The sequence below is a fragment of the Triturus cristatus genome, chromosome 12, assembly GCF_964204655.1.
Source record: "Triturus cristatus chromosome 12, aTriCri1.1, whole genome shotgun sequence".
In the NCBI taxonomy this organism is placed as follows: Eukaryota; Metazoa; Chordata; class Amphibia; order Caudata; family Salamandridae; genus Triturus; species Triturus cristatus.
In genome coordinates this window covers 863439474-863457931 of record NC_140595.1, presented here as the reverse complement: position 1 = coordinate 863457931, position 18458 = coordinate 863439474, and the positions used below count along the sequence as shown (strand labels likewise).

At 48.1% G+C, this 18458-nt stretch overlaps 1 protein-coding gene across 1 annotated transcript in view; it reads right to left on the bottom strand.

Moving 5' to 3' along the window:
* The window catches only part of LOC146783135 (polyunsaturated fatty acid lipoxygenase ALOX15B-like), a 218463-nt gene that overhangs the window by 146046 nt on the left and 53959 nt on the right, over positions 1 to 18458 (bottom strand). The window contains exon 3 of the mRNA XM_085637301.1: positions 7313 to 7397. Within this exon, the coding sequence (XP_085493427.1) occupies positions 7313 to 7397 (85 nt within the window). The remainder of the gene's footprint in view (positions 1 to 7312; positions 7398 to 18458) is intronic.

Here is an 18458-nt window from a genome sequence, read left to right as displayed (position 1 = left end):
AGCCCTTGATGCATTTATTTTTGGAGTCAGAGACATAATTGATTTGCAATTTTTGTTGTATCTTTTTACATTGGCATTTAGATCCTCTTATAGTGTTAGAATAGCATGAGGGACTGGATGGCAATTTTCTAAGTTTAAGCTGTGAAAAGTTGTTTAACACCGACAATATCCAAGAATTAAAGCTAATAGCGCCCTCCGTGAAAGCGGAAATTAAGTGAAAGATTTGGATAAATTGTCAGTATTAATCTTAGACCTAGTTATAGACAATTTATAACTGCAGGTCCTTGGTGAGGGACAGTTGTCTAAGAGTTAAAAAAAGGTTTGAGGGGTGATCCAACTATCAAGGGAAACAGGTGGTACAATTTGATTGCTAGGCATGTTGTTTAAAATAATCTGTAGTTGAAAATAAAGATATAGCACTAATGAAAGTCAAACTGTAGCTTACATAGCAACTGTAGGCCTCATATTCCAGCATTCTTTGGAGGTTTGCTGCCAAAGTTCAGTATCATGTGGACAAACTTGTATTCTTATGTTCTAGTAGAATGTTTTAATGTGTTTTCACAAGCAAGACAATGACCTCCGCAAGAATTTTAAAACATACATTTCAGCACAGTTTAGCATGTTCAAGGTCCCACCTAGTGCCCTTAGCAGAATAACATAAATTGTAGCAATATTTGCTTTAGTGTAGGTGGCATCTGTGAAGTGATTGTTGTTGTAGAATGAGAGATTTTCTAAATGTATTGACTTGCAACTATTTCACTCTGTTTAATTCTGATTAGTCTATTTTGTGTAAACTTTGTACTACTGCATTGAATGTATGAAATCCATTGTCCAGAACCCTATAAAAGTGAGCTCTTTTTGGATGTGTTGGGTGGCTTTTTTATACAGTTCTTAAGAGACAAAGCCATGTCTGATTGCTCTCATTCCACACTCTGTATTTTGCTGACCTGAAATTTACTGAGTTCCTTGAATCTGTATTTTAACTGAACTTTTACACTTCTATCAATCATATAAATTCAATTCTGCAAGACTATAATTCAAAAATAAACTTTTAAGGTTTAAGCCATCCCTGTCTGTCATTCTTGTAGGGCCAAATAGGTTCTACATGTGCAAATTGAAATTGTCATTTAGAACGCTTTGAAGAGGAACAGGTCCAGCTAGAAGCACCAAAATCCATCAAGGTGTTAACACTGCTCCTGGTCCATCGGTCGCAAACCCAGACTCAAATTGACCCTTGAACCTATCTGCATTCTCGTTTCTTGAAGGCAGCGTGGAGTAACAGCAGTTGTCCAAGGATTTCAGAATCACTTTGTATCACGAGGGATTGACTGAAACATTAAGGCCATGTAGTTAATTGTTAAGGAAGTGTATGTGTGGATTGGTGGAACCTAGTGTCTACGATATGAGTAAAGAAATATGGGGTATATTTCTATTAAGCCTATGATGGTTAATTGCAAGAAAGGTGTTGCTTCCCAAAGGTTCACTCTCTAAAGAGATGAGCACACAGAAACAGAAAGGGTTTTATATGTGCATGGGGCTCAAACAATGACATAAGTGCACAGAGACTGAGATTTGCACTTCCATTTACACTGGAGCTCTCACATAAAGAGACTTGAGAATCTAAGGAAAAAATTGCACAGATGAAACCAAAACCCACACAATTTAAAGCTTTAAACATCTGGAACCATGTAGCAACTAAAAGGAGCATGAGACAGAAGATTTTAGATACAAAATAAAGATAGCCATCGGTTGGAAGCGCAATGTAATGAGAGGAAAAGGATCTGGTGTGAAGACATGCAGAATGCTGTGGGTGCTTATTCCGCAATTGTGAGTGCGAATTCAGGAGAGGAAAAATCCTCTATCAAGAAATAATAGGAGAATGATATAGGGACAGAAAGTGACGAGGATGTTGAGTTTTTGGATGACGAGCTGAGGTAAAGACCAACCAATGGACAATTTAGCACAGCGCACAGGCCACCGAAACAGAAGTCCCCAGAGGACAGCTCATCGACAGGTCTCCTTACAGATGCAAGTGCACCCCTGATATATGCAGATGCTAGTGCTCTTCAGATACCAGTAGTTCTAAGTGTTACCCAAACGCCAGCAGCAAAACGTGCTATTATTTTATTTGTAAGATTGAGGTGCCCCTTAAATGTCTCTACTAGGATAGCCCTTCTGAAACTCTATACACATTACCCCCAGGTCCCTCCAGTCATCGTCCCCTTCATACTAACAAGTGAGCTAATCTATCTTAAAGACAGAAAAAAGAAAAGAAGGAATGCTGGTACACCCCTCCCCCCTCTACTGGGAGTACATAATGGAACTCTACCCAGCATTCCTCCTGTTCTTTTTTCTATCTTCCGGGCTTACCTGCTGCTGGGCTGCGGGTGTCTGTCTGGTCTTCCTGAACTCTCTCCCTGCCCGGCTTGGGGGGGAGTCCTGGTGGCTCTTCGGTGGTTCCTGTTTTTTTCTGGGAGGTGTGCTGCATTGTGCTTTCCTGCACAGCTGGCCTCCTGCTGAGGGTGTCTTCACCGTGCCTCCTGGGTTGCCGGGCACGTCAGGGTGCTTCCTGAGTCCTTTTTCCACTAAGTGCCGGCAGCCCTCGGGTGGCTGGGGCACTTCCATCCGGTCTTTGCCTGACTTCCTGGGTTTGGGGCAGGAAGTCAGGTGCCTCTTCATGTTCGGCTGGCAGCGGTGGCGTGGGGTGCTTGCCGGCCCTTCTGTAAGTACAGCAAAACATTTTTTCGTTCATTTTACTTGTCGCTGTTGGTTTGTTGTCTCCTGCTGTTCTTCAATCCTGGGAGCAGTTGTGTGGTGCTGCTTGCAGTCCCTGCCTTGTGCGGTCTGCTTTGTGTCCGTCTCCGTAAATTTTTTGAGATTTGGAGGAGGAGGCCTGCCTACTGTTCAGTGCCCGGGGTTCTGGTTGGTGCGCTGCTGGTTGGGCTTTGTTTGGGACACTCTTCTGGACTTTGCATTACTGACTTTTCTGCTGATTCCCTGTTGGGGTCTGTTCCCTGTGTTTCCTGCACTGCGGTTCTGCACTTGCCATAGGGAAGCATGCCAGGAGGAGCAGGCATGTTGATGTTTCATCTTCGTCTTACTCTGTTTCTTCTTCTTCCCCATCTCCTGCGCGCTCCAGACGGCGTATGGAGGGGAGTGAGGCCAAGATTAAACGTCTCATTAAGGAGACCTTGCTGGAAATGGGTTTCATGCCTAAGCCCAGGAGCTCTGGTCAGGCTCCACCATCACCGTCTTCTGCTTCTGTGGAGGAGTGGTTGGGGGGTGATGAACTGAAGGACAAGTACATTGATAAGGAGTTGTTGTCGGACTTGTTGAAGCATGTGAAGTCCAATCAGGGGTTTCCTTGCGATGATGCCCCGAGCACTTATGGGGGTTCCTTGCTTCGCCAATTCCAGAGCACTGCTGCGGTGGATGTTCCGGTCCATCCTTATATCCGGGAGGTGCTTAACAGGGAATGGAGGGACCCTGATTGCATTATGCTTCCTCGTTTCATGGCAAAATCTATCCTCTTCAGGATATGGCCAAAGACTTGCCTAACTCCATTCCCATCGATTCTTTTGTGGCCAGTCTGGTGGGTCGTACTTCCTTGGCTGAGGACGCGGTGGTCAGGGATCCTGTGGACATGAAGGTGGACGCTTCCTTGCGAAAGGTCTATTTTGGTTCCCATCTGGCACTCTAGGCTGGCATCTATGGGACTTATGTGGCTCAGTCACTTATTTCGGATATAAAGTCACTGTATGGGTCTATGGATGATTCTACTGACTGTTCAGGGCTTCTGGATCATATTGAGAGGCAGGTGGAGTTCCTGTCTCATGTTTCCTTCAACGTGGTGAGAGCCTCAGCCCTCTGTGGCGGGGCTTGTGTGGCGGCTTGCCGCAACTTGGTTCTGAAGGACTGGAAAATGGATTTGGCCCAGAAGTCTTCTGCCCTGCAGTTGCCCTTTCAGGGTACCATGATGTTTGGGGAAACTGCATCGTCTTTTTAAGGAAAAGAGGCATTCTTCTTTGTTCAAACAGTCTTCCTCAGTGGCTGTGTCTTCGAAGCCCAAATCCTTCTTCCATCCTCCCTCTCGCAGGCAGTTTTCTCATGGCAGGGGGCGGGTTCAGTTATGGTAAAGGTCAGGACAAGAAAGCAAAGTCTCCTCCAGCGAAGCCTCGTTCCTGACTATCTGGCGACCGACGCCGGATCCTTGGTAGGAGGTCGGCTTCAGTTCTTTCTTCCAGCCTGGATGAACTCTTGTTCCCATTTGTGGGTGCTGGACATTGTGAAGATGGGGTACCTCATTGAGTTTTCGGTTCCTCCTCCGGACTCTGGGGTCCGTCCGACTCCCTGGCTGTCTTGTCCGTCCAAGAGGTCGGAGCTGTGTCTGGGGGTCAAGGCTCTGCTGGACAAGGGGGCGGTGCAGGAGGTCCCTCCTGTGGAGAGGGGTCGGGGGTTTTATTCCATAATTCTCCTAGTCCCCAAGGTGACAGGGGGGTTCCGTCTTGTCCTGGATTTGAAGGCCCTGAACAAATTTGTATTACGTCTACCTTTCAAGATGGAGACTCTCCAGCGGGTGATTTCCCTTGTTCTGCCGGGTCATTTCATGTGCACCCTGGACCTTCAGGACGCCTATTATCATGTCCCAGTTCACCCCCATCTCGTCGGTTCCCGTGGTTTTGTCTTCAGGGGAGGCATTATCAGTTTTAGGTCCTGCCCTTTGGCCTGCGGTCGGCCCCCAGGGTTTTCACCAAGGTAGAGGTGCCATTGGTGGCTTTGTGTCATCTTCAAAGTGTTCTGGTTTACCCTTACCTGAACGATTGGCTCCTTCATGCCACTTCCAGGGATCAGTTGTTGAAGTTTCAGGACTTGGTGTGTTCAGCATTGAGGGCCCATGGGTTTCTATTGAATCTCTCCAAGTGTCAGCTGGGTCCTTCCCAGGACTTGACCTTCATAGAGGCTGGTTTCGTCACCGATCTGAATTGGGTCTTCCGGCCAGTGTCTCGGGCGGTGACCTTGTGCTCCCTTGCTTGTCATTTTCTGGAGGGTCCTTCCTTTTCTGTCCATCTCTAGTTGCGCCTTCTGGGTCTGATGGCGGCTACGGTGTTTACGGTGCCTTGAGCGCGTTTTCATCTGCAGGCTCTTTGGTCCTTCCTGTTGGCTTGATGGGATCCATTGTCTCGCGATTTGTCCCTCTTGGTTCCTGTGTCTCTCTCGATCCTCCCTGCTCTGCGCTGGTGGACGGTGTTGGACAATTTTGCCAGGGGTCTTCCTCTGCAGTCCTCACAACGGATGCCGGTGGAGTGGGGGGCGACTCTTGGGCTGGACTTACTAAGGGTCGTTGGTGTCTTCTGGAGAGTCGGCGGTTGTCCAATTGGCGGGAGTTGTCAGTTGTGTTCCGGGCATTCATGGGGTTCCGGAGTCAGCTGTTGAACCGCAATGTGCTGGTTTGTTCAGGCAACACGTTGACGGTGGCCTATTTGAATTTCCAGGGGGGTATCCAGTCCAAGTCCCTGAATGCTGTGGTGTCCCCTTTGTTTTGCTGGGCGGAGGGGCACCTCTTGTCTCTGACAGCTGTTCATATCCGGGGAGTGGACAATGGGGGGGCGAATGTCCTCAGTCGGTACTTCCACGCCTTCCAGGAGTTGGAGTTGGCTTTGACTCCATTGGCCTTTTGTCTGGTGTGCGTGAGGTTTGGTCTTCCTTATCTTGACCTCTTTGCTTCCCAGCTCAATGCTCAGCTGCCCCGCTTTCGCTCCTGTGTCCCGCAGGTGGGGTCATGGTGGGTGGATGCTCTGACACTCCCTTGGCCGTGTCAGCTGCTGTATGCCTTTTCCTCCCATTGCTCTGATCCCTCGCTTTCTGTCTTGTTTGGTGATGGAGAATCGGGAGGTGGTGGTGGTGGTGCCGTTGTGGCCCCGCCAGTTGTGGTTTCCAACTCTGAAATTGTTGGCTGTTCGGGGTCCTTGGGTCTTTCCATTCCCTTCATCTCCCTTACGGTCCACTCCATTGTTGTCCCTCCGGCGGCTTCGTCTGTCAGTCTGGAAGTTGAAAGGCAGCGGTGGAGGAGTAGGGGTATCCCCGAGCATTTAGCTTTGGCGATTCAGCAGTCCCGGAGTCCATCTACTCTTCAATCCTGTGGTCATCACTAGGGGAACTTCGAACATTGGTTTCTGGGTCTGATGTTGTCTCCTTTGGTTTGTCCTTTGCCTGATGTTCTCCAATTTCTCTGGGAGGGGTTTGAGAAAGGTGTGTCTTTCGCCACTTAGCGGGCCCAGTGGGCAGCTATCCAGGCTTTCTGTTCGCCTTGGAGGAATTTGCCAGATGTTGAGGATCTGGTTTCTCGTTTGTTATGCAGCTTTTCTATTTCGCGTCCTGTGGTTCGGCCTTCTTTTCCTCTTTGGGACCTCCCTTTGGTGTTGAGGGCTTTGGTGGCTGCACCTTTTGAGCCTTTGGGGGAGGTTGATCTGAAGTTTATCACTTTCAAAGTTTTTTTTTGGGTGGCTATTACTTTGGCTAGGCACCTCGGAGAGTTGGGGGCGTTAATGGCTAGGGAGCCTTTTCTTTCCTTTTCCGAGGATGGCGTTCTATAGTGTGTTAGTGACTTTAAATCACTAACACACTATGCGACTCATTATTCACCTAGCGCACTTGAACCTTATTTGAGTGCACTAACCCTTCCCTCACCAGTGGTTTTCTGCACTTTATTACTACATTATGTATACACTCACCACTAACTATCTTACGAGTCACACACGGCAGTCCCCTCATGTACTAAGACTTATTTACAGCTTTTGTTTCCCTTAAGAAGGGTGTTATACCCGAAATGCATTGGAGCATGAGGAGGTTGAAATAATAAAATTGGATGAAACATCATGTATAAAATCAATCACGGAAGTGAATTCATATGAAGAAAAAATAAATATGAATCAGTGAACTTTGACCTGACAATTGGTGTTTATACAAAGTAAACAGCTTTTACAACCCCTCACGGGGCACAGTTGTGCCTGAGGGGACGTCCCCTATTGTTGGGTGTACAGTCTATACTCGTCCCCTTCATGGCATCCGTCCCTCCCTCCCGGGCTTCCTGGCCATCATCTGAGGCTTGGTGGTTCAGGAGGACAACAAACCTTCTCTTATATGCTACTGGCTAAATTATAAATTATACTTATGTTAGTTTGTCTGTATACATTGTCCTTTTTAGAGTGCAGATAGAATAGGATGTCCTATAAACTACAGGGATGTAGATTTTCGTATCTCAGTTGCTAAAGTTTAAGTGCTCAAAAAGTTCACATAACATAGAATGACTCACTTGTACGTCTCTCGTCTCTCTTTCAGCTCATTTTCCCTCTGCTTTAGGAGAAGGGAGTTGTGAACTTCTGCGGAGGCCAGGGTAGCTGCTCAAAAAGGTCAAAAGAAGAGTGATGTTCAGAGAAGACTTTCATTGAAGAAATGAAAAATATCAAAGAAAAACAATAAAATGCACACAAGTTAGAATGCGATGCCTATCAAATGCAAGAAGGAAGATCAGATTCAGGTGATGTTAACCTGTCCCAGGTAGAGACAAATAGGACTAACAAGTAACCAGTGGCGGCTCACAGAGGGAGTGCTGCCGGGTGGTGAAGCAGGGTGGGAAGGGGCAGGGTTGGGGGGTAGTGGATTCTGACATACGACAGTCAGGAGTAAAGTAAATATAGAAATAAATAAACTATTTACCTTGCGCTCGCTGCATCGCCGAGTTGGCGATGCAGCGAGCGCAAGGTAAATAGTTGTATTTACTTATTTACTTACTTTACTCCTGACTGTTGTTTGTCTGACTTCACTACCCCCCACCCTGTCCATCTCCTGCCCTGCCCCACCACCCCGCAGCACTCCCTCTGCAAGCCTCCACTGCAGATAACACATTTGAAATTGTCCAAGGAACAGTTGTGGTACATTTCCTTTCTATAAGGCGTTCATGCTTAGTTTGGTTAATAGCTTTCTGCCATCTTCCTTGGAAATAAAAACCACAAAGGTTACCTTTAACTCTGAAAATATGTTCCTACTTGGCCCTCCGAGCCTCCATGCAAACCCCTCCCACAGACTCTTTCCTCTCCATACAAGGACAACAAATTAGTCAACAGTGCCAATCTACAGACCCCATACAACACAAAAGTCTTCCAGTACTTAAATGGGCCGTAATATGGAGTTGATAAGAGCTCTGGTCCTAGCTCATGGGACTACCCAATATATGCCTTGCAAGATTCTGAGAACCCTGTTGCCAAGCTACAGACCCAGGTAGTTAAAATAATGCATGAAGTCCAACAAATTTTGAGACATCAAGTTCTCCCTGAACTTTCTTCATTGGCTTCCAGAGGAAATCTGAATCAAATCCAAGGCTATCTTGAGGTTATGAATCCATGTGGGGCAAAGACCCAGAATACATGCAGAAACTGGCCATACACTGTTCTTCAGCCACAAATCTGATCATCATCCACCCTACTGATTCATGAATTACTATTGAAGAGCATGAAACATGTTGACAGATCCATGGCAGTGCAGTAACCCCGAAAGTGGAGCAACATCAACCCAGTGACCAGGATATTTGCTTTTACTAGTTCCAAAGTAGAACATTTAATGACTTTCCAATATTTGATCCAATAGAGAAGTTATTTACTCAACCAGGCATTCAATGTTCCTAGGTGAACCACGAGAACAGAACACCCTTCATTCGACAACTTTACGGGTTTCCCAAGACACAGTCTGCTGTCATCGTTTTGAGGAGCATAACATATTTACAAATTCAGTGGTTATTCTCCCAAACTTTTTGTCCTTGCATTCCCTTTTGGTCAAGCACTCATTTACTCCCTTTCAGAGATTGGTTTGAAAAGTTGATTCCAATTCAATTTTTCGCCTTAATGGACAGGGTTCATTTTTCAGTGCATTTCATTGACTATCGAGTTCACCTGCTCTTCACGGGAAAGTCTGTCACGAGCAACTGCAGAAAGACATCAATTTGTGGTATTTAAGAAGTTTGACCACTGCAGTTAATCTCAATAAGTCGTTAGGTGCTGGAACATTCTCCCAGCTACAACAACCAAGCAAAAAAACTTAAAATATACTGTGCATGTTTCACACGCATCACCTTCAGCCATTTCCTTCAGGGTATAGAGGCTTCTATAAGATTAATCAAATATGGAAACCATGGAAAAAATCTCCCGAGAGAGTGCAGGGCAAGATTCTTCATGGCCTTGGCTGTAGGACATGATCTAAGTTTAGTGTTTTTCGTTCGAGTTAAATTATTTTCTTGATATTTAGGAAATCGAGACAAATGAATGCAATATGATGGGCTTTAAAAGTTGAATAGAACAAAACGAGAATAAGACAATTCATGTAAAACCAATGTCCAATAAGTCCTTCCTTGGACACTGGTTGCACCCAAACAAATCATCTAGTATCATTTCTGGGGTGACCTGATCCCTCTTCAATTCATGGGGGAGTTGTAACACTTATTTTAAAATCCATACACTAGCATTCATATGCAAGTGATGGCCTACAGGAGATATCGTAAAATATTGCTGTGTGGGAATAAACTATCAATAATGGGGTAAACTTTCACACAATGATTATTTACACATGTATTAAAGTGGTAAATACCTTTGGCACACAACCCAAAATTTCCCAGGAGGAGTGAATACTGTGGTGCCATGCAATGGCTTGAAGGAGTTCAGAAGGAAAATAAGAAAAGTTCTATTCTACTGTAGAAAACCATTGACTTCCTCATCAGAGCTACATGCACAGTCCAGCTATATGGTACAACTAAAAGGTAGAAGCTTTTTTTATAATTTTGATTTAACATTGACATTTATTGTTGTTACAGTTTGTGGAACGTGTTTTATGGTTTGGGACAAAATATTGCAACATGCATCAGAATTACCTTGAAAATGTTACCGAAGTATTGAATTGCTTAATGCCAAATCAGTCTAAAACTAATTTGCAATATGAAAAATAAATGCTGTAATGAGTTACAGTGGGCAGTTGACAGATGGGGCAGCTTTCTGTAATCTTCTGCCACTGCACTGTGGGTGACTTCAAAAGTATGTTGGTAATTTAAAAACACATGAAGTACTGCCTCTTGAATTGCTACATAGTTGGTAGGGTAGAGAAGAAAGTGAGTCAGCTTCTAGAATATCCACATTGCGTTGTTTCTAATTTTCTCCTCCTCCTGAGTCTATGCATCTTCATTTCCAACCTAGAGACACCTACACTATATTGAGTTAGTTTGTGATTAGTATTTTTTATTCTCAGTATGTATACTGCAAGGTTGCACCCTTTTTTTTATTAATATGGCCCATATCCACTAGTCCCTCAATTCTTTATGCCAGTCTTAAAGTAGTAAATTAGATGGGTTTTTATATTTCTGTTGTATTTTATGCTTTAAGAAAAGCAGACATGTAGCACTTTTTATTAAATGAGACCTGAACTTTACACTGCTTCCTTTTGCTTGAAGGTAAGAGATATCAACCATGTTCATGTCTGTATGAATGGTAACTTTATATGGACCATCAGAATCGGTGTATATATGGAAATTAATTTTTTCTGCTGTGGTTCTGTAAAACTCAAAATCTTGGATCAAAGTATATCCCAATACTTTGCTGCCATACAGTAGGTTTCCACGAAGTATTAACCATATCTTTAGAATGGATTAACCAACTATAATTATATTTTATTATTACTTTATGTGATCAAAAGTATGATCATTTACATCATAAAAACAGTACATGAGAATAAAAACAATTCATATTGCATTAAAAGAAGGGTCATTAAGATATTTGTTAAAATACAAAGTTATAGGTCCCATAAAAACATAGTGAGCAAGATCAATCATAAAAACAGGTATAGCTAAATAGGTAAAACAGTGTTCAGAGACTAGTTAACACATTTTGACCTCTTCCACCAGGCAAATAAAAGGAATCTCGAGATAGCGAACACTAACCAACTTGTGGTGTCCGATTTACAAATGTGTGTGGCTTCCGAAGGACACCTAATAGAAAGCATACGGCAGACAGGAGCTATCCAGGTCCTTCTAAAATCAGCATAGGAGGGACAACAGAAGAGAAAATGCTCGTGTCTCGTGAGCAGTGTGGCATGAAGGGCACAATGGGTTGACTGACACATTTACCTAGCAACTTCTCCTTGAATTTAAGGGAATGGTTCCGTATCTAAGTTGGGTATAAAGTGCTCCTGCCTGTGGTGGTTCGATATCATCCAGGAAAGTTTTGAAACCAAAACTAGCTTTGACATTTAAGAACCTCACAGTTAAAGTGCCATGTGCAGTACGTTCAATGTTTTCCGAGACCATCAGTCCCCAGAACCTTTTTTTAACAAGGGGGATCATAGATTTAATAATGGTCCCAGGTTCCTCCCAGAGCTACACCAACCCTACTTTTAAAAGCCAAGCCTTGATCTTGTTGAACCACTTAATTCGGCCTGTTTACTTGTGCAGAGCAATCAGCTCGACCATAGCTTCCTTCAACGGGACCTGGGTGTTACTTGTAGAAACCCTTATCCAAAACAAGAGAGCCCTGAGAATAGCAAAGTGTTCAATAGGTTTTAAGCCAAGATCTAGTCTTAGCAGCAGGAGTGGTGTGTTCACTGGCAGGTTCATGATGGCTCTAATAAATTTATTTTCAGCAAGGGTTAGGTCCGTCAGATTTTCCAGACCCCATAGCTCGGCCCCATATAGGGCCGCTCCTAGTGCTTTTGCCCTATGAAGTTCTAGGATAGGTGAAATGGGGCGGTAAGGGGAGGCGCCTGCCCTGCGTGCTATGGCACAGTCCACATGCTGGAGGGTCAAAGTACTCTTTTCCAGCTGCGGACTCCATACCAACCTATCGCAGATGCGAACTCCCAAGTAATCGAAGTACTTAACTTGCTCCAAAACTTGCTTGGCTAGCACGAGCTTACCCCTGCTGGATTTATAGGGATTAAAAGACATATATTTGGTTTTGAAGCAGTTTATTTATAAGCCCTTTTCTTTCAAACCGTAGCAAATTTATTTAAAAGGTTTTGGATTCCTCTGGGTGTTCTGGCGATAAGCAGTGTGTTGTCCGCAAAAAGCAGACAAGGCACTGCGCTGCCTGCCAATTTCGGGGGATCACCACCACAATTATAGAGTTCACCAATTAAGCCAATAATGTAGAGGGTGAATAATGTAGGCGCAAGGACGCAACCTTGGCGCACGCATTTCCGGACCAGTATGTTATTGGTCAGGCTGCCATCCGAATTCCACCTAACCTTGGCATAGGTGTCGTAGTGTAGCCGAATCAGGATTCTAAGTATGTACGTTTATTTTATGACAAAGTGCATGAATTGATTTCTGAAGAACTTCCATGACTTTTGTAATGCTCCCTGATTCAGTTTAAAATGTGCGTTGCCATTTCCTTTTGTGTTAACCACAGTTTGGTGGGCTGCTCCGTTCCCACTGTTTGCTGCGGCTACCCTGTAGGGTCAGGGGCTCCCTGCTCGGAGATCTACTTCGCATTCAAATATGGGAGCATGACCTGCTCTCACCGGAGGGCTTACCTTGGTATTTACTTACATAAACGGCAGAGAGCAAGGGATGCGAGAGGGACATTTAACCCCTCTTGTGGACTTAGAACGAGGGCCTTGAGTACAATTGCAAGTAGGCAGCAACGCAAAGCATGAATTTAATGCAACATGGATGTGTAAGAAATGCATGCCAAAAAATGTAAATATGACTTAGGTGTATCTAACAAGCATTGGACTATGAATAATATTACTGATGCACCGAAGTCGAAAGGAAATCATTTTAAGGTATTCAATTTCATTCATGATGCATTAGGGGGAATTAAGTGCCCTACATCCAATGTGGACAGTTTTTGATGACGAATGCTGCTCTATGATTAAGGCATTTAGCCAAAACACGTCAGAGACAATCTTATATTGTTGCTGTCCCACGAATGAATAAATAACTCCATGTTTTAAATGTGCCTCGCCATTTCCTTTTGTGTCGACAACAGTCTGGCGGGCTGCTCGGTTCCCGCTGTTTGCTGAGGCTGCCCTGTAGGGTCCGGGGCTCCCTGCTCAGAGATCTACTTTGCATATATATAATATATGTGGAGCAGGGATTTTGTTGGATATTTTCAACATTTGACAGTTGACGCTGTCCACGCACCGCCAGTCGCTTTTGGCTGTCAGTTCCAGACGTAATTTGCAGAGAGAAACATGGCAGCCCCCAGGATATTCGGCGGGATGGGGATTTGAGGATGACAGCAGTATGGGAGAGAGTGCCCTATATGCGAGGAAGTCTGTCGACTTTCAGTGCAGGACCCTTGTGTCTCCCTGTCTCGATGATATGCCGCTCCCAGTAGTTCGATGGTTTTCTGGTGACTGGGCAGCGTGTAAGCTGATGACTAAAGCGGTGAGGACTACGCCGCTTATGCATTTGTATACTAAGGTCTTCCCCCGACCCTGCTTACTTGTTTCAGCTCATATGTTCTGCTGCTGCTTAATGTGGAGACTTAGGTGGCGATTCCGATCCGTTAAAAATTTCCCCCGTATGAATTGTATCCGGTTTTTTTACCGTACGAATCGTAGAAGTCCCGTACAAACTGGCAAGTACGATTCGTATGTGAAAAATTCCATACGAATCGCATTGGGAAAATTCCCCGACACGTCCTCGGGTCGGAAAAATTGTCCGACACGTCCCCGGACAGTTTTACCTACGAATCGGGAAACTGAAGTCCGAGCGCGCAAGTACGATCCGTCCCATCCGTCCGAATGCACAACCGTATGGAAAAAACACCGTACGGTGCGAACTCCCATAGCAACTATGGAGACGTCCAAATAGTTGCCCGCATACGCGCTGAACAACCTCCCAGCACATCCCCCCACGTACGTGCCATACCCCAGCACCCCCCCATGTCCGCACCGTACTCCCATCCCACCCCGTAGGTACGGAGCGTACCCCCACCCCGTAGGTACGGAGCGTACCCCCACCCCGAAGGTACAGAGCGTACCTTCACCCCCCCTATGTACAGTGCATTACGCGCTGGGGGGTCCACAGCGTACCTACGTGGGTGGTGGTACGCTCTGCACCTACAGGGGGGTGGGGGTACGCTCCATACCTACAGGGTGGGGTGGGGGTTCGGCACGTACATAGGGGGGGCGGGTGTACGGCGCGTACATACGGGGGCTGGGGGTACTGCGCGTACATACGGGGGATGGGGGTACGCACCGTCCATACGGAGGTGGGGGTACGCACCGTCCATACGGGGGTGGGGGCACAAACCGTACCCCCAGCATCCCGTATGTACGCGCCGTACCCCCAGCCCCCCATGTACGCGCCGTACCCTCGGTTCACGTATGTGCGGCATGTACCCCCAAGCCCCCACACCCTGCCCGTGCCTGTACGCACCCTACCCGAGGCCCCTACACCAGCACCCTCACCCAGCCGTGCGCATGTACGAGCCGTACCAAGCCATAGCAAATGTGAGCACTGTACAACAACATGGCCGATGTACGCACCGCACAAAAACACGTACTGAACCAGGACACTGCAAAACACCACAAGGAGAGTCAATTCGAATCGCACAACACCACAAAACACGTCCAACAAGCCCAAATACATCCAATACACTGACCTGCAACAGCCAAACAGGTAAACAGAGGCCCAAAACACAACCACCCCTTATAACACACCCACCCAAAGTTCAAACACAGCCACACCCACAAATGGACCAATGAAAAGGGCCCACACACACAAACCATGAGCCTTTGCAACAGACCCACTGCTGCAAGACCCCACAGACAACCCACAGCACCAGACTTGAACCTTTACTACACCTTATACTTGCACACCTTCACACAACCACCTTCACAAACACCCCCTCATCACATTCACACACACACCTTCACAACCACACACACACACACAACCATCCACACCCACACCCCACACCATGCCCACAGACAGGAATCCAAAGTACACAACAGCGGAGCTGGAAATCCTTGTCAACAAAATCATCAGAGTCGAGCCACAGCTCTTTGGAACATTGGTCAGACAGACCAGCATAGCCGAAAAATCAGCCATGTGGCAGAGGTTCATCGAGAGGGTGAATGCTGTTGCGCCCATCAGAAGGACCAGGCATGAATGCCAAGCCAGGTGGTACGATCTGCGGAGGACGGTCCACCGCAAAATGACCGACGAATACACCAGGGGAACATCACTGGAGGTGGGCCGCCCCGCAGCCCGGTACACTACCATCCCTGGGAGGAGAATGTGATGCGCACGCTGCCGCCGGTGGGACTACACGGAGTAGAAGAAGTCGCCGAGCCTGGTGAGGACACAAACAAGTCACCCCACATGGGGGGAACCGCATCCACAACCCAACTCCCGATAATGCACGCAACTACCCCAAAGCCATCACCGGACGCAACCACATTCCAACAACACGAACATGCCACTATCGGTTCCATGCCCCATGCACCAAGCAGGGCCATGCCAAGTCACAGGCCACACAAAACACCAACACAAGACAGCATGTCCGTGATGCCGGGAGGGGGGCCTCCAAGATCCCATTGTGCAACTCAGAAGCAGACACCAATGCCCTCAGCCCATATGGACTAGGGCAGAGCTATACAAACAGTGTGTCCCGACACTGTACTGTGTCGCCTGCAAATGGCGGCCGCGTCGCAGGATGACATGGGTATGAAGGCCCAATTCGCACATAACAGCAGCTAATGAAGAGGCAACACTGTGAAAGAGTGCCAGCACACACTGCCGCTGCAGCGCATACTCAGAGACACTCTGCCCAATGGGGTCCGGGAGATTCTAAACAAAGCCACATGAACAAGCCAATGGCCTTTGAAAGACCTGCAAAGTGTGTGTGCCCAGGAAGCTGGGCTGAGGTGACAGAGGGTGACAGACAGATGGAGGGAGAGGGAGAGGGAGAGGGAGGGAGACAGAGGGCGACAGAGGGCGACAGAGGGCGACAGACAGACGGAGGGAGAGGGAGAGAGATGGAGGGAGACAGAGGGCGACAGAGGGAGACAGACAGAGGGAGGGAGAGGGAGAGAGAGGGAGGGAGACAGAGGGTGACAGAGGGAGACAGACAGATGGAGGGAGAGGGAGAGGGAGGGAGGGAGACAGAGGGCGACAGAGGGTGACAGACAGAAGGAGGGAGGGGGAGAGAGAGGGAGGGAGACAGAGGGCGACAGAGGGAGACAGACAGAGGAAGGGAGAAGAAGAGAGAGGGTGGGAGATATAGGGTGACAGAGGGCGACAGAGGGTGACAGACAGACGGAGGGAGAGGGAGAGAGAGAGGGCGGGAGACAGACAGAGGGAGGGAGAGGGAGAGAGAGGGAGGGAGACAGAGGGCGACAGGGGGAGACAGACAGAGGGAGGGAGAGGGAGAGAGAGGGAGGGAGACAAAGGGCGACAGAGGGAGACAGACAGACGGTGGGAGAGAGAGGGAGGGAGACAGAGGGCGACAGAGGGAGACAGACAGAGGGAGGGAGAGGGAGGGAGACAGAGGGCGACAGGGCGACAGAGGGTGACAGACAGACGGAGGGAGAGGGAGAGAGAGGGAGGGAGACAGAGGGCGACAGAGGAAGACAGACAGAGGGAGAGGGAGGGAGAGGGAGAGAGAGGGAGGGAGACAGAGGGCGACAGAGGGAGACAGACAGAGGGAGGGAGAGGGAGAGAGAGGGAGGGAGAGGGAGAGAGAGAGGGAGGGAGACAGAGGGCGACCGAGGGAAACAGACAGAGGGAGTGAGAGAGAGGGAGGGAGAGGGAGAGAGAGGGAGAGAGACAGATGGCGACAGAGGGAGACAGAGGGAGGGAGAGGGAGAGAGAGGGAGGGAGAGGGCGACAGAGGGAGACAGACAGAGGGAGGGAGAAGGGTGACAGAGGGAGGGAGAGAGAGAGACAGAGGGAGACAAAATCACCCTTGGGTGGTGTGGGCATGTCCGCTCATCAGCAGGTGGACTGTGTGCATGTTGACAAGGTCTGGCAGTGCGTGAAACACCCCTCATTCGTTTGGAAAGCTCTGGGCCATGTGTCAAACTGTGCACGAGTCGATCCTCGCTGCAGGCACAAACCTAACCTCACACCCAGTATACCCACTCACTGTGTTTGTTAGAACCCAGTCACAAATGCATAAGTTTCCTACCTGCATTCTCCAATAGACATGACAAAGCTACATTTGGCCGCGTACAGTGCAACACGTAAGTCGGTTCTGCAGCGCTCGCTACAGACGCTTGCTACACTGCTCACTGCGTTCAAAACTGATGCAACAACAAAGAGTGTGTCACACCTAGGAAAAGTGTTGACAGCCGTGGCCAAGGGACATACCCATGCACCATGCACAATGCACAGGGACTTGCCAAGTACAGACAAGGTAGACTCCACATGCCACCTACCTACCACAGGAACTCACATTCACTGTCATGCCAGCAGGCACCATGAGGGGATAGACACATCACCTGGTAGACCCAATGACAAATCACACCACACCCAACAGCATGCCCGGTCACCCCCCCCCCTTACACAAGCACACCCCCCCCCCCCCCCGGGGCAGCCAACGCAAATTGGCACTCCCACAATGGATATGTGACACAACAAGACCAATCCATAGGCAAATAAGCATCCCAACACTCATTAGACAGGCCAAATAACCAGGAGTACATATCAATCTGACCCCCGCAACATACCCATCCACAAGTGCACTGTGAGAGGAATGCTAGACATATCCAACTACCCAGAGGAACTGTGCCAACTTGAATATGCATGAAACATGGATGACGCATGTAACACCATTAACATTGTCTCTCTCTCACACACAGGGCAACGTCGTCGATCTCCCCCCAACACTGGGGGGAAGACACACAGGACCAGGCTCGGTGTGACGATGATCCCACCGGCAGCGACGACTCTCACCACACCGTGGATGACCCCGACCAACCTGGCCCCTCTAGTGCCCAAGCACCTGCAGCAACTGCGTCAGGTACAACTGTGCCAACCACCACCCCCATTCCTGCCACATCCCAGGATACACACAGGAGCCCTGCTCGCACACAACGCAGCCAGTCTGACCAGGAGGGACGAGGTACCCCGGGCACCCAGGAGGAGGCAGGCGACCCCGCAAATGCCATCCCTCAGGGGTCCCGGAGACCCGACGAGCCCACAACGGCAGGCCAGGCTCAAGTGGGCAGGGGTGGTGGGAGTGGAGGACGGCGGAGGCGCGAACCTGACCAGACTGCTGAGGAACCGGTTATGTCACACGTCTGCAACATCCTGGACACATACCGGCGTGACACAAGGGGCATCAGCCAGGCCGTGGAGGCCCTCAACCAGATAAAGAACGTGCAGGCCAAGCAATATGCCAGTCAACAGCAACACCAAGGACGGATGGAGGCAAGACTGGCTGAGCTCGTGGCGGTGCAAACGGACATGA